The 24,553-nt window shown below is 39.0% G+C and overlaps 1 protein-coding gene across 7 annotated transcripts in view; it reads left to right on the top strand.

The window, feature by feature from the left end:
• The window catches only part of RARB (retinoic acid receptor beta), a 321,663-nt gene that overhangs the window by 241,448 nt on the left and 55,662 nt on the right, over positions 1-24,553 (top strand). For 6 of the 7 annotated variants that reach the window (XM_040073930.2, XM_040073967.2, XM_040073939.2 and 3 more), the window contains one exon: positions 13,409-13,557. In XM_040073930.2, the coding sequence (XP_039929864.1) occupies positions 13,409-13,557 (149 nt within the window). The remainder of the gene's footprint in view (positions 1-13,408; positions 13,558-24,553) is intronic. The other variant, XM_040073947.2, reaches the window with a different exon arrangement.

Genomic DNA, 24,553 nt, shown 5'->3' with positions numbered 1-24,553 from the left:
TATTTCCATCCATTTAATTAGATTCACGACTTATTTATATGAATCTGAAGAGAGAAGGTGTTTTCAACATATATACCTGAAAATCAGTTTCCAGCTTTCATTAATTTCATTTTGAATTCATTTCTTAGATACTTTTTTGGTTTTGGTGATAATCTCTAGTAAAAGCTAGTTGGAAGAGGAGTCAGAGCTTTTCCTATATCTGCATGGGAGCAAATCCTACCATGATTAACGAACCAAAACTCCTGTAGAAGTCAAGCAGTATGAAATTGTAGGACTTGAAGTGGATTTTTTTAAGGAAAATTTGGGTGCATGTTTCTCACCAGTTTAGTTAGAAGTTTTATTCCTTTGAAAATCCTACCGATACCTTTTTATAATTCTGTGTATACTTTTGTGTGCATTTAAAATACCTGTATTTAATTTTCTTTACTCCCTTTATTGGACACTCTAATACCAAGAGAAATTATTTTAGAGTTTTGCTATTTACAAGAGTCTTCCCCATTTGCAAGCTCTCCAGCATTTAATTTTAGTAACAAAACATATTTCACATGATTCATTCCTCAGAGTATAACAAACGCTAATTGTTGTTATTGATTTTAAATTTCACAACCATTACAAGTAACCCAGATGAGTGGCAGATAAAGAGTAATAATCCATGGAGTTCTGGAAGTGTTTCATGTTTGTCTGTAGTACTTTAAGTGATCAATAGTAACTGCCCCATTGAAACTAACTGCTGTATCAAATAACAGTAAATCAAATGAATGTGCTTACAGATTATTTATTGAAAGCTCTAATTGTTCACTGGGGCCCTGCTTATCTCAGGAAACAATAGAAGGCAGTGATCAGGCAAACTGGTTTGCAAGTGCCTGGGGTGCCATGAAACAGCAGGGTCTCCCTGTTCCTGGGTGGTATGAGATCTTTCCAAAATGTGCCCCCATCCCACTGGGATTGTCTGGTCCCAGGGCAGGGTGGTCAGAGGTGAGTTATCTCGGAGAGCATCCCTTAAGCTCACAGGTTACACTTTTTTTTTAAATTACTGTTTTTAAAGGTTGTCATCTTTGGATGACAAACTTGTGTCTGGTGGGTAAAGTGTGGGAAAAGAACTAAGAAGATTCTCCAAAATTTATGACAAGTCCATGTAATGAAAACAAAACAGGATCAGACCTTAGAATAGGAAATAATGGAAAGCATATTGAACTTACTCTGTGGAAAGCCTGCCTAGTTTATGTTACAGTTTGGGGCAACTCTGTGCAGTTGTGCAGTTGTCAAACTTGTGCAAGTACTAAGAAATTAAAAACAATGATTTCTAATCGGCAACCCTCCGCTGCTGATTTTACTAATTCCATAAGATGGCTGCTCTGCCTGGTCACAGTGACTCAGTGAAACAGTAGTGCCACAGGTTGAAGGTTTTCTGGACCTTCAAGTGAAATGGGTAGTTTCACAGCTATCTACATTTTTTAATAGCCTTTGTGTGTTGACAATAATACTTTGCTATGTCTTCGGAATCCTTTGGGTATTGGCAGAGGCACTAAAGCAGTCCTTCAGAAAGTTTGGGAAGATTGCATTGAATGAACTGCAACAACTGGACAAGTATTTATAAATATTAGCCTAATTCCTCAGAAAACAATGGCCCAAATCTCTCAAACATAGCAGGAAAAGGTTTTTTCCCCACTGAAAAAAAAAAAAAGAAGTTTTGTTTTATGAAACATAATTATAAGCTTAGTGTAATAGGGCATATTCATAATATAGACATTTTAAAATTATTAGAGCGCAGTAACCAGAGATCTTCTGAATTCTAACCCCATAGGGGAAATGTAACTTTTCAGAGTATGTTTTGCCTGCAGATTTTTGGTACATCAGCTACCAGGACTGAATGTTGCTTTTTCAGTTCTTTGGAAACAGGTTACTTTCCTTTTGTCATATTCTATATAAAGTATGGATGACGTTTTTCCTGTTTGCAAGGCAGGGATATTGCAGTCAGTTGTGAGTAGCTTATCTGGGGGGAAAAAAAAAATCACTGCTGAAGATAGGTATTGAATAAGAAAGACCAGGTGACTAAGAAATACTGTTAGCGTATATGTGTTTTCCTGAAGTACGGTTTGTGCGTATTTTTTCACTTCTGAGTGAGAATGGTAGTGACAGACACCATACAGGTAAAATTATTAGCATTCCTCATTCCAATGGTTTAATAGGAAGATCTACTGCAGGTAGAGAATAGGGAAACAGAATATTGGGAAATGTGCCCTCCAGTCACAGTACTCATCTCCAGGCTCTCGTGAATGTCTTATTTTATTGATCTTAGATCTTCTAGGCAGTGTGCAAGTGTGCTCTGAGCCACAGTCCAGAGAACTGCTACCAAGTGGCTCTGGGACACCACGCTCCTTCCCAGATTTCAGCTTTTGCTGGACTTACTGTGAGAGGGGCAGAGGGCTGTTTGCCATGTTAACTGCACTGATGGAAAGTTGTAAGGAAAGAAAGAAACAAAATATTTTATAAACTCAATGTCAAGGTGCTGTGAATTACAAGGAAAAGAAAATTGTTAGTGTCTTAATTTTCATGTTACCTTCCCCACTGTGTTACCATTTTTAGTCTGGCAGGTATTCAATTAAAAAATACTGAAATTCCACTCAGGTGAGCATTACAGCTTGGTAAACTCTATATTTCATTTGTCAAAAGATAGTGACAAAGTTCTTAAATTTGCCATAAACTGGAATTACCTTAGCATCAGAAATGTTGGGGTGAGCTGCTCTTAGTACTCCACTGTCCTAGTCTGGCAGGCTGAGGGTATGAAGGAGGAGAGGGTATGTCCCTATTTTGGTCTCAGATGTTGCAAATGTACATGTGCTATAGGATGTTAGGTCAAGTTTTGGTCTGACTATCCTTCTATTTGCAGATAAGCTCAAGTGATGAAAGCCATCCATATTTTTCCTGTTATTGTGTCATGTCTAAATGGAAATAATGGATTGTTTTAATTACAACCCCCACAGAGCAGCGACGTGGGTGCAATTAGGCTAGTATAAGGAACAATCTTAACACTTACTTGGAAGGTGAGCTACATGGATGTAAAACATACACATACAAGCAAGGATAGCCCAGGAGCGTGGGAGATGTCTACTGGGAAATCTACCTGCTTTGAGAAGCTACCTTTGCTTCTCCCAGTCTACACACTGCCCTGTCCTCTTGCAGCAGCAGGAAACTCCTCCATTTTATGGCCCAAGCCTTGCCAGCTTCAGCAAATGGCCCTGGGTTGCAGGGGCATGGCTGGGAAGCTGAAAGTATGCGGCTCCCTCCCCGCTCTGCCAGTGTTGGTAATCTCTGGGAAAGAGCCGAAGGGTGGCTGCCTGGGGTGTGCTGGTTCAGCAGGTTTCATCCCAGCTTTGCTGTGGCATGAAAACTTACTTGATAAAGAATCATACCTCTGGGTGGCATAATGCTAAACAAAGGTCTGCAGCCAGGGCCCGAGAGTGAGCTCCTGAGCAGGCAGATAGAAAGCTTCACAGTTGTCCACTGCCTTGTAAAAAAAGCAAGTGCTGTGTGACACGGCTGTCAAAGAAAAATAAGGAATTAGACATCCTTTTCAAAGGAAATCAAAACTTAGAATTAGCAAAGCAATAAAAGCCTTCTAAAGTGAAAGCTGGAAACAATACATTTTTAATAAAATGGGCAGTTACTCTAATTGCTGAACCCCTACTGTTCAATTTCTTTTAGTGCCCTTATTCATTAAATTCAGCATACTTACACTTATTATTTACAGATGTATGCGTTTTAACTTGTTTATAGAAACCATGCCTTGCAGAAAGCTGTGGATGGTATAATACTAATTTGTGTTTATTGCTGCCTATAATATGCAATTTTAAAAACAATTAAAGATAGCGGTGGAGCTCATCATTGGAGCAACCTCTGACTACCCATGAAAAGTAAAATATTAGCACCGTGTGCTGCCTTAAAAGGTTATAGGCCATTTGTAGCGAGTTGATAACATACCCATTAATGAAGAATTTACCTGTTCTTAAGGATTTTAAGCTCAGCAGTCTAGTTTCTAGATAATGTTCTAATGTAACCCATTTAAACATATGTGATGGAGTTCATAATTGCTCTTGTAAATGGGTATAGAAAGGAGAGTATATAAATCAATTAGTGATATCCAGCAGTGTGGCTGTAATACAAATTAATTGTAATGATAAGCATTTTAACTGCCGCTCTACTAACTTGAAGTAGTTTTGATCACTGAATTGGCTCTTGTTGAGTCACTCTATTAATTTTAAGGTTTGAAAACACTTAAAGATCAAAATGTTCTGAACTAATGGTCCTAAAATTTGAGAAATGAAATGATATGTAAAATATTACACTGCAAGTCAGTTTTATGGCATTTCCAAAGAGAGCACAATAGTTTTATTTTGTCCATGTGGTACTAAACAACTGTGTAATAGTATTACATGATTAAAGATATTAAAATACTCCTTTTCTTGCTAGATTCAAGGCACAGCTAAGAAGTCATGATACAGTGTCATATGTTGAATATATAGAAAAAAAAATATTTGGCAGACATAGTAATACCAAAAACTAATACCAACTTGGATAGGAGGTGAGTTTCGAAGAATAAAATAATTCCTTTAAAATAATACTCTGAATTATTCTGTTTCAATGCTTGAAAAGACATAAAAATAAAAGTCCTCAAAACACTATAAAACATTTAATAACTATAAATGGAGATTTTATGATTTAGTAAAGTATCTGGATGTTCGTAGAGATTATAGCAACTATTTCACTGCCCTTGCAATTTTCATTTCTTACTGATGATTCTGGATCTGGGTTTTCTCCCATTTATGTTTACAAGAGCCTTTTTTTGAAATAAATGGAGTAGCAACACCATACAATATAACTGAAAAAAAGAATCAGACCCCTTTTATTTTTAGGTGTTTCTTTCTTTACTGTGGGCCTTTTCTTAAAATTTTTGATCGTGTAGGGAAAGCACTGAATTTGTTACACCACATTTGTATCAATAGGCCACAGAAATAGGCTTCTTTTTCACAAATAAAGAATAAAGGGGTCAGACTTCTCATCCTCTCTATGTTTGTGTCTCTTTTTTGCCTATGCCACTTTATTCCACATAAGGATGTGACCATAGGAATTCACAGGTTAAGCAGTCAGGGCCTGAATCGTAAGAAAATTTCATTTTCAAAGGAAAATCTAACTTCATGCAGATGGTGGCACAATTTTGTATTTTTTTTAAGGAAGATCCTATTTTTCAGTTTTGCAGTAATGCAGAATTTTCACTTGAGACTGATGTGGTTTTTCATGGTAACGGACAGGCAGAAAATCACCGACCTGAAAAAACTACAGAGCTAGCATCTTTCGGATGTTTTTCTTCAGTTTTCCATACGATTTATTTTTTTCATTTAGCATGTTTTCTTTTTCATTTCGAAGGTAGGCTCCTAATACAAAGTGATGAGCTGCTGCCCTGTAAACTCTGCCTGCCAAACCCTGCGGCCATCATGTCTCTACTCTTACTTTTACCCTGGCTCACTCATGGTGTCTGCCTGGCCATTTATTTAGTGAAAGACGCTCCTGTTCTCAGTTACTAGCACGTCATTAAGTCTTGCTGTCTTGAGAGTAACACAGGTATAACCAGATGCAGTTCTTGGCCCTGATATAATTAATCCTGACAAGCTTTCTGCTTTCCACGTTTGCTCAGGTGTAAATACATCTCTCTGGCTATATGGACACATAAACCCAAATGTAGAACTGCTTTGCTGACATAACTGTTAAAAAAAAAAAAAAAAAAAATCAGCCTGAAAAGCAGTATAATTTTCTTTGAAAAGGTGATGTTAGTTATACATACTACCTCAGGGTTTAGTGGAGCTGGTGCTTGAGAACCAGAAATCGCAAACCTACAGAGCAGCTGCAGCTTCCTCGTTGTCCTTTACTGCTAACTGTAGTAAATACGTGCACTCGTAAAAGAGAATGTACTTGCCAAAAGTTGTGGCTCTGCTGGGAGAAGCACCAAAAGTGGTTGCAGAGACAGGTCCCTCTGTGTACCTGTGGGGCACAACAAAAAGATGCAGCAGTTTCAGAGAAAGGTTTTTCAGGGTGTTTTCTTTCAGAAATACCTGATTGTGCGTTGGTGATTTTCAGGTCATACGTACTGAATTTATAAGACTAGCCTGCTAGATTCAGACTTAACATCTTGGTGGTATGTGAGTCTTGGACAGTACAGTCAAGAGCGGAGGATTTTGTAGCAGTTTCTATTGTTGTTTATGCCTATGTGATACACAGCGGTCCACATGCCCAGTTGCTGCTGTGCTGCCTTCAGGAGAGGACTCTGGATTTCTCTCAGGCAAGTCAGTTTCCTGCCAGGGCATTCCTGTGTAATTGTATATATGATGGTAGTCTTATAGAAAGCTGATTCTCAGCTGGCTGCGGAGACCAGAAAATGAAGGTGAGGTTTCATCATCTCTCCCGAGTTCCCTGCTGGCAGCAGCAGTGGCTCTTGGAGGCAGGAGCCCTGTCCTGTCTCACAGTGGGCAGGTGAGTGGGGTGCACATGCAGAGGTATAGGGGTGCTTCAGAGCCCCTGCAGAGGGGGACTGAGCACAGACTTAACACAGTTCCCTGCTTTGTCATGTATCCCTTGTGAAACCTAGGATAAGACATGTAAGGCTGTATTTTGAGGGCACTGCTTAGTGCTGTAGACAGCTAGGTTCTCAGTTGCTGTTGAAAATCCCAGCTGGGTACTGCTTGCATTTTTCTAGGAATTTACGATGCAAGCAAATAAAGCTCTTTCACTGTCAGTACTTCTGTTTCCTATCTGTAAAGTAAGAATAGCTCTTCCCTTATCTCACTTAGGTGCTACAGAGGTAAAAATATGAATGCTCATGGGTTATTCTCATAGTGGAATGGCAGGGACTGTGCTTGTAGATCAGATAAGCAGAAGAGAACTTTCACACTGCTAAATATGGCAGAACCAAGTGGTGCTGGTGTTGCTGTGTGGCCAGGGACAGCAGGGCCTGAGGAGAGTCACTCAGCGAATCTGCGCAGGAATGTCACTCCAGAAGATGTGCTGGCAGGTGGGGCTCCTGGAGTGCCTTATTAAATGCCAGCATAAAGTCAGGTGACCAAATAGCCATGTTTAACTAGTGGATTGATAAAGATACTAAATTGTGTCATAAGAGAAAAGTATGTTACAAGAGAATCTCTACTCTTCAGTGGGCAGCGGATAGAGATTATTTGGGGGAATAATAAAATCCGTGAAGAAGTTAGCTGCTAAGTAACAGAAAATATATTATGTGAGTAGAATAGAAAAATAACCAGAAGATAGATGCTGTTGTCATCTGACTTAGAGCAAAAAAATCTGGATAGCTTTGCTATGCTGATAGTAGGATACTAAACTATTTCTTGGCCCTAATCACCTGTTATGAATACAGGTTTCAAAGAGCTATACTCCTGTTGTATGGCCAAGATCAGTATCCGCTGACTCCGCTGACTTATGTTACATGACTCTGCTGGTTAATGTTACAGATTTGCAATTGAAACTTGGCAATTTTATTGATGAAAGGCATGAAAGAATATGATGCAGCTCTCTCTCTCCCAGTTCTAAACCGGGCATGATGCAACAGACAAGTGTAAACACTTTTTTCTGTCAGTTGACAAATACAACTTGGTGTATACACAGGAAAGACATTTGTTGAAAATTTTTTTTTAATTTTTTTTAAAATCATACCTTAAATTTAGTCTGTGTTTTAGCACTGAAATGCTACAATAGGTAAAATGAAAGCACTCTAAGGACCTGCTTTGCAAGTAATGTCTTCCCTCAAGGCTGTGGAGGCTTTTCAGGGTTCATTCTTTCAAATATCTTTTAACTTGGCAGGATCATGATTATTACCATTATTTGAATTGGAGTATCACTGGAAGGTCCTGCAGCGCCAGTTACTGTACAGCACATTCTGAGGCCCTGCCCAAAATAGTGCACTGTCTAAATGCATGAGATGCAGAAGGGTGGGGGAAGAAAATACTGCCCTGATGGTATGTCTGGCTGCAGTGGAGCAATGGCCAAATTTGTACTTGGAACTTCATTAGGGTGAGGATATCGGAGCAACGAGTGTGCTTCACTGTTTCTTGTACTCTGAGACGGAGGGCAGAGTTCAGCAGGACCCCTCTTCTCCCAGATGCTTCAGGACAGAAGCCAGCTGTCCCTATCACTCTTTAGCTGACGAGAGTTGTAGCAGCAAAAGTACTTCAGCTTTAGAGAACTCCTGCCAACTCAGCTGCGCCTATCGGGAATTGCACCTTGTCTGAGATAGTTTTGGCAGCAGCAGCCTGTGCCCTTTGCATGGCCCTTAAAGTGCCCTGGATCTGAGACTCTTTTTAGGTGACCTTGCGTGCAGTTTTGTCCATTAGTCTAGTCCTTGCAGACTGGGCTTCTAAGCTCTGTAACCTTTGCCTCTTTCTAGTTCTGTTGTTATTTTAAACATACTGTATGAATCCTGGGCAGCACATAGTGGAAACCTGTTAGATACTATATTAGCTTTTAAAATAACAGAAAAGGTTCATTTTTGATTGGGAACCCTCAAAAAGAAACAAGGTAATGGAGTTTCATCTTCTGATGTCCCTGTTGAATGTAGAATGCCCCTTTTCAGACTTAATGCAAACCAGTAGGCGTTAGAGGGCTTCTTTGACTTTCATCCAGAGTACTACCCTTTTTTTTAAGGATAGTCTGGTAGAGATTCATGACTTCATGACTTCATTAAAATTAATGCTGGAGAAATTGTAACCAAGAATTAATATATAATAAATATATTTAACATCATAGCTTTAAGGCCGATGTGCGCAGCTATGAAGACAGAAATAAAAAAGTATCTCTCAAGTGTGGAAAACAAACTTTCTTAGGTACTTCTGAAAATCCTGGTGATATCTCAGTCTAAAGTTTTTGTAGGTTTGAATACAGGTACGTTGTGTTCACTTGTAATAAAAAGCTTTCCTTCCTGAACTTCGATACATACCCAGCTCTACAAGGAAAGATTTTTGACGGTGGTAATTTGTTCTTTGTTGATTAACGTTTGCATATGGCTTCCCCTCAGCTTTTCCTCAGTCCTCCTGCCCTCAGCCCACACCATCTCTGTGCGTGCACCCCCCGGGAAAAACAACGATCCAGCACAGCAAGTGCCAGTACTGAAGCAGTAGCGCAACTTCTTTGCTTTGTGCTTTTTTCTTTGCAAGGGAGAAAATGGGAGTCTTCCCACAAGGGGAGAGTTTGTTTTCCTGTTTCTGTTGTCTGTGATCCCCACCTGTTGTATATATGGTAAAAATATCTGGGACTTATAACCCAGCAACAGTACGCAGCTAGAGTCATGTGTGACCGGGTCAAACACACACTCGCTGGAGGGTCATGGCCAGGTTACTAAGTCAAGGCTGGCAAGTCTCCACGATAATGTTTTCTTTCTCTCTCACTCTTTTTTTTTTCCTTCTCTCCTTGTCTGTCTTCCAAACAAGAGTTAAAAAAACCCCCAAACCCTCATAACAATGCAAACTATTTAAGCATGACAAATTCAAAGAAGTTTTTTATTAAAAAAAAAATTGGAGGGGGAGAGAGGCAAAGTCAATGATATTTTGGATTTAATTTTATAGTATGGTTTTATGTGGCACATGAAAGAGAGAAATTTGTATTGAAACAATTGAGACCCACTTTCCCAGTTCCTGGCTCTTTCCTGGAAGATGATTAAAAGCAGACTTTTTTTTCCAGACGAGACATAAAAATTAAATGATCTACAGTATATAGTTATTTTTTCAAATGTTTGGAGGCTTATAAATAACTTCTACAATCAAATGCACACATACAAGCAGCAGAGAATCTGGTTCTAATTACTTGTACTTTAGTTGAACTTTGGCGTTTCCTTTGACTTTCTGCCTAATGTATGTGAGCTGAGTGTCTTGCACTCCTGCAGTGAATTCACAAAAAAAAAAAAAAAAAAAAAAAAAAAATAAATAAAAAAAAAAAAAAAAAAAAGGCAAAAAATCCAGACTCTTGTTGGTGCCAACAAAAATGAGGGTTAACAGAATGTTTTGACCAAATGCAACACTTTGCTATTCACCCTAATTAGCTGAAATTGCTGCTTCCCACCAGGGACCCTGAGCTCAGTATTCAAAATTCCCTTGAGGCTATCCAGGAAATGCCATTTGCTTTACAACTTCTTATTCTTTTAAAACTCAACTGTCCAAAGTGTGCATTAACATGCAAGCTTAATAATCTAAGCTTCTAGGAGAACATGAAGCATTTTGCAGTGCCTGCCTGCTTCTAGTTGGTCTCAAAATAAAATACCTTCTCCATCTGTCAACACGGTTTAGCTGGCAGTAAATTAGCTCTCAGAAAGCACGCTGTGCTTTTAAAGATCTTATCTGCTACTTTATCTAACCTTTAGAAAAATTTCAGACATCTTAGGAATTGTGAAGTGACCGATTGTTTGAGAGTCCCTGTGTGCTTAAGCAGCATTCAGGTGTTGGGTGACAGCGCCGAGGATCTGTTGTCTCAGGTGAGTAGGGATCCTGAAGTGTCACATCCCACAGGACAAGAAAGCAGGGCGTGGAAAGAAGTTGCATTTTTTTAATTCTCTTTTTCCCCCTCTTGAATTATTCGTAAAATTGTAGGACTGCTTTAAAAATGCTTCTGGAAAAGTCAACTGTTCACCCCCCATCCTATCTGGTTTTTTTCTTGTTGCTTGTGTGGACGTGCATAAAGAAAGCAGTTTCTGCTGTCATGTATCCATTAGCTGTCAACATGCTGCAAAAATAACACTTTATACCTGCTGAGCATGAGTTGCTACAGATGCTTGCACAGGACTTCTGCACAGGCACTGCATACTTTTTCAAATAAAGAGTTACAAAAACTAAATCCAAGGAAGACTAGTAAGAAACTGAAAAGTCAAGCACGGCTTGAACCTGGGTTCAAACCTTCTCCAGAAAAAAACAGCAACACTCCCCCCGCAACAAAGCAAAACAAAATAAAACAAAAACCCACCAAACAAACAAACAACAACAAAACAGATAAAACCCCCCAAACCTCCCAACCAAAAAAAACCAAACAAGAAAACCCCCACAACCAAAACCCCAAACTCTCTAGAAAGTTGTTCAGCTAATGCAAGTATTGGTTTTGGTAGATTTAAGTCCTTTTAGTGGCACATGTATATGGGTGTTTTAGGGAGGATCTTCTGATTTCCATTGGCTCCTTCCTTATTGTATACCTTTTCAAATTCTCCTGAAAAATATTCTCTAGCAGTACCTTCAACATTTCACTTGATGACTCTGTTGTGTATTTATTTATTTATCAACTGAGTTGCTTGCATAATCTCTTCTGGGTATCACAAGTTCCCATTGTTTCTACAGTGCTTGACAGACCTCTCTGGTGTACAGTACTGTTTGTTTGGAACACTACTGTTGGATGCTGGTGCTTGTTTAGGATGAATTGATGAATAAACAGAAATGTATCAGTATTATTCCTGAAAGGCTGCTTTCCCCAAACTGAAATCTCAGAAGGATTGCAGGAGCACAGTTGTTTTATTGGATGACACAACCTTGTTTTCCCATGGGAAGATTAAAAACTGCCTTTTAGGTGGACCGGGAGAGTTGAATGAGCTAATACAAAACACATTGTCTGCTGGTATTGGAGTTTTAAAGCTAAAATTTTATCATTCCTTAGACTCATTGGAAGCCACCATAATTCATGTACAAGCATGAAATAAGGCAAGAAATGTTTGGGGCTTCTCAGGGGCATTTGATGAATCTAACTTCAATTTAGAAGTACTAATAGATTATTGATTCAAGCAGGGTGGCTGTGCAGAGATCAATAACAGAGCACTCTCTATCTCTCTTAAATACCAAAAATTATTGTTGAAAAGAAATGGTCATTTTCATACGAGTATTCATTAAAAAAAAAAGCTCCATTAAAGTTTTCTTGTGCAGTAAGAACACATAGATGTTTGCCAAGTTCAGTTTATTTAATACTGAAAAAGATGAGTATAGTTCTGGATGTTGTCTTAATGTCACAATTTATGGAGCCATGCTATTTTACTTATTTTAGTTTTCTGTTTTTTCACAGCCCCCTTACTGTTAGATATATAAATAAATTGCAAAGGTACTTCTTTGCTTAGATCAGAGCCTTTAATACTTTACTCTAGCATTTATTTTCTTCTCAAGAAGTGTCTGTCCTTGAAGTTGATACTAGCTTAAGCCAAGGAAAAATGGCAGGAAAGGGGCCCTTCTCTCACGAGTAATCAGAGGTTGCCTCATGTTCTGTGATGCCCACTGTAAATTCAGCAACACATGGATTGACAATGAATCATGAGTTTAATACAGATGTATCATCGTTGTAATCTGAAAAATATCATGTACAGTAAATCTTGTCTAAGATTTTTCCATTGAGTAATATTCTTTAGGGCCTGCTGTTAGTACTCTGGAGATATAGCTCTGCTGATAGTGCCTAATATTTCTGGATAGATCTGAGTTCACAGATCCTGTCATTCCTGTATATCTGTTGAAAAGTTAGAGGGATTTATCTGAGAAGCAGCAGATGACTAGGTGAGACATGAAAATGTATTGCACATCCATAATAAATGTGAGGAATGATGACAGCATATCACAGAAAACTAATGCAGATGTTTTGGAAAGATGTAGTTCACATGTCTTATCTTGCACCGTAGAGCTTTCACGTCCTTTCCCTGAAAGGGGTTACTGGCTTTTCAACAGGCTCAGAACAAATGACCATCTAGAAATATTAAGGCAATAAAGGGATGTGGGGGTCATAATATATAAGTAGCTTTTTCTCAGCAAGGTTTCCTGATGTTACAGGTCCTAAGGTAGATAATGAAATGTTGCTGGGTTGTGCTAATTTTACAGATTTAAAAAAAAAAAAAAAGGACAACATGTTTAGGTAATTTTCACTTCAGGTCTCACACTCTTTACATATATCCTGCTATGTGCTGCTATTCTGCTAGGTCAGAATGGCATACTGGAGATGTTACATTTTGTAGAAAAAGGCAAGAGAATAAAAAACTCTCTGAAGATTAGGTACTCATCACAGTTTCCCTTTAAAGGCTGATAGCCAACCTGCACACATGGATGCTATACAAATCAATAGGCTAAAACCAGAACATGAGCCCAAAGTTGTCCTTTTTGGGAGCCTGGTAAGATTCATGTCCTACGTCTAAATTATTGGGTACGTTAAAATACAGTTTTGAGGCTGTAGGATGTAGTCCTGCCCTTATCTGCCTTGCTTAGCTCCCTTTAATTTTTACTAGGAAAGACAAATTAATGTTTTTTATGGAAAGAAAGGTATGGGCCAGTCTGATACTTACAATATGGTTATATATAGTAATTTATTTAAAATTATGATGAATCACTCAATTTATTTTTTTCTTTTGCAGCAGTTGAAACTCAGAGCACCAGTTCTGAGGAACTTGTTCCAAGCCCTCCTTCACCACTTCCACCCCCTCGTGTTTACAAGCCCTGTTTCGTTTGTCAAGACAAGTCATCCGGATATCACTATGGTGTCAGTGCTTGTGAGGGATGTAAGGTGAGTGCCATCATCTCCCTTTCCTTTTATAGGGCTGCACTCATCTTAGGAGAGGGATAAAGCAATACAGTTTGATGTGACTTGATTGTCTTCAAAGACATCTGTAACTTTCTTGCGTGAATTATTTCTGATACATGACTAAAGACGAGTAAATTACTATCAGTCTTGGAATTAATTCCTTTCATAACTTCTGCCAAATATGTCTTTCAGGGACTTCCTTAAGTACTGACTCGCTTGAGAATGTGGTCATAGATGTAGACATAATCAAAGAATAAATGGAAAACTTTTTGAGACTCTTCACTGTAGGTCAGATATTCCCTGAGATCTCATATGGCTGCTCTTGCCCTTTTTCTGAGTACTTCTACCTCTCTGTACTCAGGGGGTGGAATTTGGGACCAGGATCTGATCATCTGGAAATTTTTGGTGTAGTCTCTAGCTATGTAACTAATCTCAATTTGGGAATTTGAAGATTAGCAGGTTTGTATTTGCAAAATTTAATCTGTCAGACTTCATTGCTGGCACGTCTGCCAGCTGCCAGTGCTGTGATTGTCAGAGCATGAATTGATGACTGTCCATAGGATGCAGCAATAAAACATACCACTCAAAAGTAGAGAATGTCTGAGGACACCCAGCAGAGAAGCAACGCCAGCTACACCATGTTTGTGTGGAAATAATTGAGGGTGTGCACACAGTGCGCACTTTCATGCATGCAAGGAAGAAGGTAGAGTGAAAAATGGTAAAAATATCACAGGGCAGGTGCTGTCATAGATAAATTTGTTAGCATACCCTCGTGCTATGATCTTTCTTAACTGTTAAAGAAAAGACCTATGATTTTCATCCTTTAGCTTAAAATAGATGTGTGGTGTTTAGTGCAGTACTAATGCATGCTGAAAATGTGACAGGTGCTATAGCCATATAAATAAAGTTCTTAGAATAAATTAACAAAAGGAATTTTGCTGGTTTATTTTTGTGAAATGATTTATTTTTCAGATAGTTAGCCATTTTTACTTTATCCTTTGAAACTTCAACTTCTTCCATGCTAGTGGCCTTTTGTACTTACATAAAATATTATAGTCCTGGGTTTGTGTCATTAGACAAAACACTAAAGGATTGAAATTTGGTTTCCCCCCTATTTTATAACTGTAGACACTGAATTAGTGAAAGTAACTTCTTAATCTCACCTCAGTTTTAGAACCTCTTTCTGGTGTTAAGGTTTTTCTTGGATGTCCTGTCTGTACTTTTTCCTTTTAGATATCACAAAACTAACAAATTTTAACTGTTTGTTAAGAACTATGTAAAGAATATGCTGTAGCTGATTTCCTTAAGTAGGAAATTGTTGGAGTCCAGGGCTCAGAGCTGTGCAGGGGAGCAAAGGACCCTGAAACCACCTGAAAAATGGGGAAAGCCCCTGACAGGAAATCTCATCATACTCAGATGCTAACATGCAAATGCTAGTAGTGTAACTTGCTCACCCACCTTACCTCTAAGCGCAGACATAATTGCAGACCATGGCAGAAAGGTCATGTGTCCCTAAGAGTTCATTCTTTTTGAAAAATATGCAAAAATAAACTGTACGACTTTCACTGGCCTACTGCAAAGCATTTTCATAAATAATTAAAGTGAGATCTCACTTGTCAAAATACATGAGGAAATCCATCTTGTAATGTGTTAGCTATTACTAAACAAGAACAAAAATACTTTATCTTCACTTATTTACTAATTTGCAAGATGGGGTAATTCAGTGCATAACAATGTTAAAAGAAGAATAAAAAGAGATTTAGTTGCACACAAAACCTGTCAGTCTGTGAGAAATAGCAAGATTCCAAAGTAGTAACTTGGCTGCTTGAGACTAGTAATACTTGGGTTTGTTGATGCTAGCTCTGTAACAGGTTGGACTAAGGTTTTATGGAATCTCTTCCATGGATTGAATCAAATTCCTTAGCAAATGCTAGAAAATTGCAAGAACACGATGTGGCTGCTGAATCAACCACCGCTCCCTTTGGTGGACAGTCAGGTGCTGCATTTGCTGTTAAAAGTTGTCTGAGCTTTCAGGTCAACAGAAATGGTGAGCTGGATGTCAGCAGAGAGCAGACAGCAGACTGTAACACCAGAGGCCGCCTCAGAAACCTGTGTTGCCAGTTTCAACTCTTTCTCTGGAGAATGTTACCCTTTTCTCCTGAGCCCTTTTTCGTGGGGTTTATTTTTCTTTTCCTTCATCTTTATACTTGCTTTCATACTGTCATGAGCTGTTGGTCCTGTACCTCAAGAAAAATACCACCTTGAACTTCTGATTTGTACCCATACAGGCTTCTGCCTGTTCTCAAGTCTACTTTCACCCTCTCTTCTCAATATCAGTTCTTCATGCACCTCTTTTCCTTCCAGTCTTCATACAAAAATTGGCCAGTTGCTTTGCAAGTTTCAATAAATACTGAGAACGGAGCACTGCTACTCGAGGAAATATCCTCTCCTGTGGATCTCTGCCTTTCAGTTGATTAACCTAAGTTTATTAGAGAGCCTGTGTTTCGCTTGGCTTCTGCTTCTGCTTCTGCTTGGTATGGAGCTGCAGCTTCATGCTGATTCTCTGGTAACTCAAAGGAACAATAATATTAGGGAAGAACTCATGTTACAGCCTCTTGTGGAGTTGGGAAACTCAAATTCATTATCCCTTTACCTTGAAGACACATTTCCATGCAATTTCAAAGTGCTCCGTTTTCTTCAAGATATGTCACTGAAGCTGACCAGTATATTTAGAAGCTGTTGGGATGGGGAGAGGCAATCTCATTCCATAAGAAGCTAGACTAAAATATCAGCCAATCCCTCTCTTTTTCCATCTGACCGTGTTGCAGTTTTCTCCTTTTTTACTTCTGTTTTCTCTTCTTTCTTCATCAAATTTGCAGTCTCCATTATGTGATGTTAAATCTTAAATTCACTCATTTTCTCTCCTGCATTTCCACCTTCCTCAGTTCTGAGGTCCTTTTCTCAAGTTTTGTCTTTTTTTCCCTTCTGACTTCATTTACCTTTCACTTTGAACTCCTGGCAGTATTGTTTCCCAAGGGAAACACAAATGGAAAACTCTGCTCACATCATATTTAGCTAATTAGGACACTGATCTTTTTTTTTTTTTTTTCCTCTGTGCTGGCTTTCCATTGGTCTTCTTCTAGTTTTCTCTCTGTTTCCTTCTTTTTTGCCCTTCTCCTTTGAGCTCCAGTGAATCTCCACTGCTGCCACAGTGATCATTATTAGTCATCATCTAATGCAAGGAACAGTTTTCTCTCCTCCAGGTTTTGGGTTGATGGCTGCCTTTGATTTATCAGGCTTTCTTTTTCCTGGCTTTCAGGACTCTTTCCTTGCTGATTTTTCAATTTCTCCTAAAATCACTCTTTATCCACTTCCTGATGCCATTCCCCAAGGTTCAGTTGGTTTTCTATTTAAAAAAGCATTGTTTACTGACCTCTTTTTATGGGGGGTGTCACGGCACTATTCTGCTTATAACAGGTGTATTTTTAATTGAGACCCTTCCTGCCAGGAGCCCTTGGAGAGCTGTGGATGGTGACTATGACCTTGTGATGTTCAATTTGGGAAACACTGCACTGTAAATTTTATCTTCCCTCATCTGCCACCAACCCATGGATGTTTTCCAAAGTGCTCCTATCTGACTTTTCCCCTCCCATCTTTCCCTGGTGTGTCATCTTCCTCACCTCACTGCTACCTTGGACACAGAGTTCATGAAGACAGAACTTTCCACCCTCTCTTTGTGTCATCACCAACTATGTCAGTTCTTTCAGACATCCTGTCATAATAACATCATTCTTGATCTGCAGTATTCTATTTTACCCTATTTGTTGTCATTTTTCCTCCAGAATATGAGAATCTGGCTTCAACTGCCTTTGTTGCCAAACCATCGCTGTGGTCTTCTCACATGGGATCGGTGCCTTCTCCTTTCCTCCTCCCTTCCTCTTTTCTCACTCACTGTCGTCCTTGGTTCTTATTTTTTCAAATAACCTGGGAACAACCTCCTAACCTCCTTTGCCATACTTAATGACCTTGCTGTCTTTTTCATTACTGGAGTCTTTAGTACTGTGCTGTAGTAGGAAGACTCTTCTGTGGCCTGTGTTGATATACTAATCATTTAAGGTTTTTAGAGGATGGAGCATTTCATAATAGGCACTTGTGAACCACAGTGAGAGTTTCAAAGTGGTTAAAACAAAACCCCAAAAATGTGCTTCTGTGTTTATTTCTGGATGTTACACAAAACACAAAAATGTATGTGCCTCATAGCTGGTCGTTGGCTTTCTGTATGTATTAAGAGTTTCAAAATCGAACTATCTTCACAGTGTACTTGTATTTTGTAAGAAAAATTACATAGATGGTCCATCTTTTTATGTGTAAAACAGTACATTAACAATATTCAGCTTTTTTACAACTTTTCCATTTTGTAAACTGCATGGCATTTCAGAGGTGGGTTTTGAAATCTACTTGTGTTGTTTCATGACCTCAGTTACCGACTTCTGAGATATTTCTCTTTCCTCCCCCCAGTCTCTGGGTGTTGCTAGATAGCACGCAAACAAATTCCACCGAAAATGGGCAATTTGGATTTATCCAGCCGGTGCAAGTGGTTATAGGGCTGACTCACCAAATGCTCAGCTCTTTGGTCCCGACTTGAGTCGTTGTTGTAGCTGGCTTTGCAGAAAGGGGGGACTGAGAGCAGTGGTCTGGATTCCCCGCACAATGCCATCATTGTGTGGGTGAGGAGGAGAAGCTGGTGTTCTGGCAGCTTCAGCTGTCTCTGAAAGCCTTGTCTCTTGTTCTGGGCATTTAAAAGACAGCATTCCTCTGCTGACAGTCCTGCCCAGATTACTGGCTTGTATTCGGTAGGCCTAGTTGCCTAGAGCACTTTCATGGGAGAAGACATTGCAGCATATAAGAGGGTAGGTTTACGGTCCAGCAGTTTTGTCTGAATGATGAAGATGCCTCTCTGCCTGTTATTGATGCTAACAGACAAAAATGTAGATAAATCTGCTCCAGTACTGAATGAGCCCCAGTTGGCTTTTATCATAAAATAAGGATAGCTTTCCTTCCATCAGAGTTTTCATATAGAATCACATCTAATGTGGGATCATTAAATTAAAAGGGTAGCCATGTTTAATACATTTTCAAGGGTCTTCAGCTATGAAAAGATGTCTATCTGTTTGACATATTCCTGACTCAAATATATATTTTTATTACGGAAAAGACTTGAAGCAGGATGAAAAAATAGGCATTGATATAAACCTTGACATTTAGGTCTGTAATTTTGTAAGACTGTTATACTGACTCCCCAGAAAAGATTAAATACACACAGGGAAAAAAACTGACAAAATGAAACCATTTTTTCTTCATTCAAATTTGTTGTTAAGCTTAAGAGGTTAAGCTGAGGAGAAAATCTGTCATTTTGTTACACTTTTAAATTAATCACTGACAGATGCGGCATGAGGCAGTCCCCCACTCAATTTGAAGCCCAAAATCACTTGCCTAAGTTCGAAGACTGGGCTTTCTGCAGTCTGTTATGGGAGAGAGAAGCTCTTCTGATTGCTGATTCAAAGCATTTAAACCAGATCTGCTCCGGGTCTGCTCTAGACCAGCCTGTCCCCGTGAACCTTTGGGTTAGGTGCCCAAGCACAACTGTGTTAATGTTCTCTGGTGTGATGTTTCCTATGATTATGTTGCTCTGGATGCTGAGGGGCTTGGGCTTTCCCTGTTGCAAGCCATGAATCCCTGACCAGCACTGGTACAACAACTAGTTTACAAAATGCTACACAGAGAGAGAGACAGAGAAGAGAGACAGAGGAACTGGCTTTCATTTTGTTTGTTTGAAATTTGATGGCAAGAATGTTATTTCCACCCTAAATTATATCATGACTCTATGATATTATGCTTTGGTCTGCGAGAAATGTTGCTGAGAGACCTAAACTATTTTATGAATTGTTATAAAAAAGTTCCCTTTATGGAACAATGTCCTTTGGGACAAATGCCTTTTCCTTTTAATAATGTCTCTTACATCATGTGAGAACAGATTTGCATTTTCTTAGGCAGTTCTGAGATTGTGGAGGGATCTTAAGCAGCAGTTCTTTTTGAAAACACCACACTTGCACATGTTAGCTTCTAGCTATAATGCAATTATGTTTAAGCCTATATTTATGCCCCTTTATGGGGAATTAAGGATCCAGACATAGAATTTTCTCAGCTATTTAGCAGTAAAAAATAAAAGCACACTTCATAAAGATAGCCAACTAACATTCCATGTATTTGTTTGGCTTTGTTTTCTCGGCATGTTTTAATCACCTTCAACAGAAACAGAAAGTGAGAAATGTAAACTTGGAAATATGTGCACGGTATGATTTGTATCATACAAAGGGCAAGAAGTAACATTGTTTGCAGCAGTGCAGTGGGAAAAGCTTCTGTGGGTTCAAAGGAAAATATAGATCAGCTTGAATGACCAAGCTGTATTCGTCTCCATTTAGGCTATATTAGTGAGAGTGCCAGCAGTAGAGATGCATGCTGTCATCCGTGCACAGCTAGGAAAAATTCCTCAAATCACAGAAAATTGCTTCTAGTTTCAGTTAAATCAACAATACTTTTTAGAAGGTGAAAAATGTATTTCGAAATACATTTCTGCATACAGTTAATATAATCTGATCTTAAACTGTAAACTTTGCAGCGCAGCAACATTCTAAGCCATTCATTTGCAGAAAGCAGTGCCATATGCAGAAAGACACTAAATGAGTTGCAACTGCTTTAAATGTAGTACTGAAAACCTGGAAATTTTATTCCTTTTGTGCTGTCAAAGGAGACCTGATTGTCTTATTGCCATCCTTGCAATTTTAGCTTTTCAAATAACAAGCCCAGGAAGGTCAGGTGCCCCGTGAAAAAGGTGGTATCTATTTCAGTAAGTTCTTAATGCTTTTTGTTTGTTTATTTGGAAAATAAAACTTCTGACAGATCCTGAATTTGTTTAAAAAATTGTAAGATGGGGAGTCATATATTAGTTGGAAGCACTCTGAGAGCAAGCAAACATGATTAAATAGGTGGGATCAGGAATAAAATTTTTTTCTTGCCAGGTTTATAAAAATCTCTCTCCATTGTGTAAATGCCATAAATGAAGAAATAAAATTACTTGCTCACCGTAACAGATAGCAAAAATGTAAATCATGTTGTGTGCCAATTATGCTTTGGACCCAGGTTGTGGGTTATAGCTCAGCTGCTCCCCTGCATTTTCCTCTTGCCCTGCCTGTTGCCTTGTCATAGACCAGGGGTTCATCTTAAGTTGTGAGAATAGTTGTTTTTTACTAATTGCTGTGATTTTTTTTTGCAACCATGCTGGTGCTATAAAAGCACAGACATTATCCCAAATTAACTTTCTAACTGTACTAACCCCACTGCTCCTCTTACTTGTGAGCATTGGGTCTAATGTCCTGTGAAAACAGGAACTGGAAAGTACTCTCTTATTTTCCATGAACTGTCAAATAACAATGTATAATTGTTTGGCTTAAATCCTGCACTCCCTTCTCTCGTAAAGTTCCTGATACCATCAGTGAAGGCTTTCTCAAAAAAGAACAGCAATGTCTGCCTCTTGAACTCTGGTGTGTTGGTGACCAGCTAAGTTTTGGGGTACAGCTTTGCTGTGCTGTGTACCTGGAAGGTTTCTGGTAGGAAGTGGTGATCCTCTTGCAGGCAGGCATCTCCTGTGGACAGTTCAGGTACAATTGTCCTGTTTCAGAGGCTGGTAGGAGTTATCCCATTGTATGCCAGCGAGCCACAGCGCCTATGACTGTTTGCAAGAGCATTTCCTAATATAAATGTGGCTTTCATGCCTGCTGACCTTGCATATCTTTTCAGGGTCTTTGGCAACTAACCAGTCCGTAACAATTACAGATTTTTCGTTGTTGTTATTATTAATAAACTAAAATTGTTGAGTCTTACTCTTTTGGCAGTGTCTATGGCTTTCCCTGTCTGGGAATATGCACTGTAGAAAGAAGAAACTTCAAATTTATATGTGTTTGTACATGTTGTTGCTGGAGTTGAATCATGGTTTCTCACACCACAGTGGATGATAAAGAGTCCTTGTAGATGTATTTGTCACATTTCTATCTAGCTTTCACGTGCCCGTAGCTGTTGTGGCTTATTAGCAAATGGCTGAGAGAGCTCAGGCTCACACTGGATCAGTAAAGTGTGTGTGGATTACAACACCTTCAGCGGAATTAAGTAAATTATATCCACGTGTAAAAGTGCTGTCTATGCAAATCACGCCGTGAGGTAGAGACCAGAGATGCCAGCAGCAGGTGTGCTGCAATTCAGGCTGGCACACTTGCCTGCTGAGAAGTCCCCTGGTTTGCATGCGGGGAATGTGGACCGTGTTTATATTTTCCTGTCACTAGGTTCTGATGGGTTTTACTTCTTCAATTTTCTTCACTAGAAAGAGGGAAAAACCTTTTATTTCGGTCTCATCTTGTCAATCTATTTCATACCTCTCTGTTAGTGTAAGGACCACATGTGGCCTTTAATTATAATTGTAGAGTACAGGCTGTTCTGTGCACACTCTGCAAATTGTACAAGTGTTGGAAAAAATGCAGCTTTCCACCATATTTAACACAAGATTTTTTAATATGATCGTTAAAAGTGCTGTTTGTAGATGTAATCCAGCAAATAAGGAAAGAAGAATATTAGAGCAAACATCTCAGAAATTAAATACTCTGAGATTTTCTGATAACAGTATGAGCCTATTTTTTTTTACTGTGCCATATTTACACAATTAAAAATGCATAAAATTACAATGAACTAGCTTTCATTTTCTAATTCTGGAACTTAAAAAAAAAAAAAAAGTCTGGTTAATGAGAAGTTGACAGAGAAGGATATATAACTGATTTGTTGAATTTAGATTTAGGATAGCTTGCTGCACCCCATAAGAAAGTGCACTGTTTTTCCTGTTGGAAAAAAAAAATTAGAATAGTTTGCCAAGAGTAGTTCTGGCTGCGTGTGATTTTGGTGCTGGTGAGATGGTTGAAGTCACTGCTGTACTTGCTTTAGGCATCTTTTCAAATTGCAATTTGAGTTTTTCTCAGCAAGTACTTAAAGACTTTCTGATTGGCACATCTTAGAGAAGTAAATCCAAAATTAAGGGGTTTCATAATGGGAGAAAATTAAATTAATCATTATCTAATTCTGTTCACACTTATGTATTAAGTAGATATTCAGGTGTTCTTCATTTGCTCCAGTACACCTATCTATCATTTCTGGTTATTGTAAACCTTCACCCAGTTGTAAATGGTCAGCTTCCCAATACTTAGGCCTTGGAAAGTAGCCTTCCATTGCCATCTGCACATACCGACTGACCTGATAATGGAAACAGAGGTTCTTTATAATGCCGAATGAAGTGTTCCTTTGAGAAAATTTCCTAGAGGGGTATTTGCTTTAGATTCTTCTGGAAATGGAGTGCAATTGAATTTGCACCATGGATCCCAGAGCTGTTCAGATTTGTGGAGCTGGTCTTTGTCTGTGCTGTAGCAGAAAGGACAACTGGATATAATTTTCCAAGATTCAATATTTCCAATGAGGTCAGCTTTAGAGATTCTTTATCCAATGTTTTTATTATATACATTCTTCTTTTTCTTCACCCTGTAAAACAAAACAAATGCCTTACTAAAAAAAAAATCTTTCACTTTTGAAAGAATTACCCATTCAAAAGAGCAGAAAAATGACAAAATTGAGGCCCCAGTCATGGGCCTATCTTTCCCTCTTTGTATCTAGATTGTACTGTTGGATACCTTGTCTCCTGAGAATCAGGTAAATTACATGCATGTTGCGTCCTTCTTCCTGCTTCTTTTTATTCTTATTATTTCAGTGGAACTTCCCATAGACAGGGGACACCTCAAGATGTGACACCTCTGTATCTCAGTACTCCAGTTATGAAAACTTGTAGTGTTAAAGAAATTATGCACCCAATTCTGTAATTGGTACTTTTGGTGTGTTGGCATGGAAACTGTTTAAGTGGTGTGCTGCTGCAGCTGGTTTGCCAAATATTCAGAGTCCCTACTCATAAATTGTTCTTCCTTTTGATAATAAGCAGGAGCCCCCACGGTTTCCACAGCTCAACTCAGGAGACAGCTGAGAAGTAGAAAAACAGTTATATATATAAAGTCCCTTATGATTTCATGTGGCCATGCTTAAAATTTCTCATTTAATATATTTCAGTGGGAAAAGTTACTATGCAATAAAAACTGGATCATAATACTTATATTTTAGAGGGAAAAAATGTATTGTTTCTGGATCCCCTGTCTAGAATAATGGATACATGAATTATAAGGTGAGACACAGTTGCAAGTAGTGCCAAAAATGTAGATTTGCTTGGCTGTAAATGCAGTCAGTGACTTCAATGCAGCTATTCAGAACCCAGTGCTGGAGGGGAGAGCCAGCACCCCCAGCCACTGTACGTGAGCAGGGTCTGCCATTGCCTGGTGTCAGGCAAACTGATCAAATGCTTATGAAGCAAGTTTGTTCTTGTTTTAGAGTCTCTTTAAAAGCGACAATTTAATGGGACCCATTACTGTCAACTGTGGCCAGTTCCTTTTCCCTCCTCCCAGGCGCTTAATAGGGAAAGCAGAGATTTATAGCTGTGGTGTAACCACTCCAGTGGGCTACTGTTCACTCCTCCTGCGAATGTCCTCGCTGGCTGCTCTCCAGATGAATCTTCCAAACAGGAGAGACGTCTCCCCTGTCTCTGGAGTGCTTGCCTTGCTTGGAGCCCTGTGCACCTCTGATGAATATCTATACAAATTATTAGGTCCCCGGTTCAGTGTGCGCTGTGATCCTTACATGCTTTCTGGTGGTCCAAAAGGGTGGCAGTGCTCCAGATTTAGCAATATTTAGGCAGAGCATGTAGGAGAGAGAGCTCTGCAACCCATCATTTTTTAAATGAATGAGCACAACCATTTTTTATGAGTATTTTTGGATCAGGGGATCA

This window comes from Hirundo rustica, chromosome 1 (assembly GCF_015227805.2).
Source record: "Hirundo rustica isolate bHirRus1 chromosome 1, bHirRus1.pri.v3, whole genome shotgun sequence".
Classification (NCBI taxonomy): Eukaryota; Metazoa; Chordata; class Aves; order Passeriformes; family Hirundinidae; genus Hirundo; species Hirundo rustica.
This window is presented reverse-complemented; position numbering and strand designations above follow the sequence as displayed.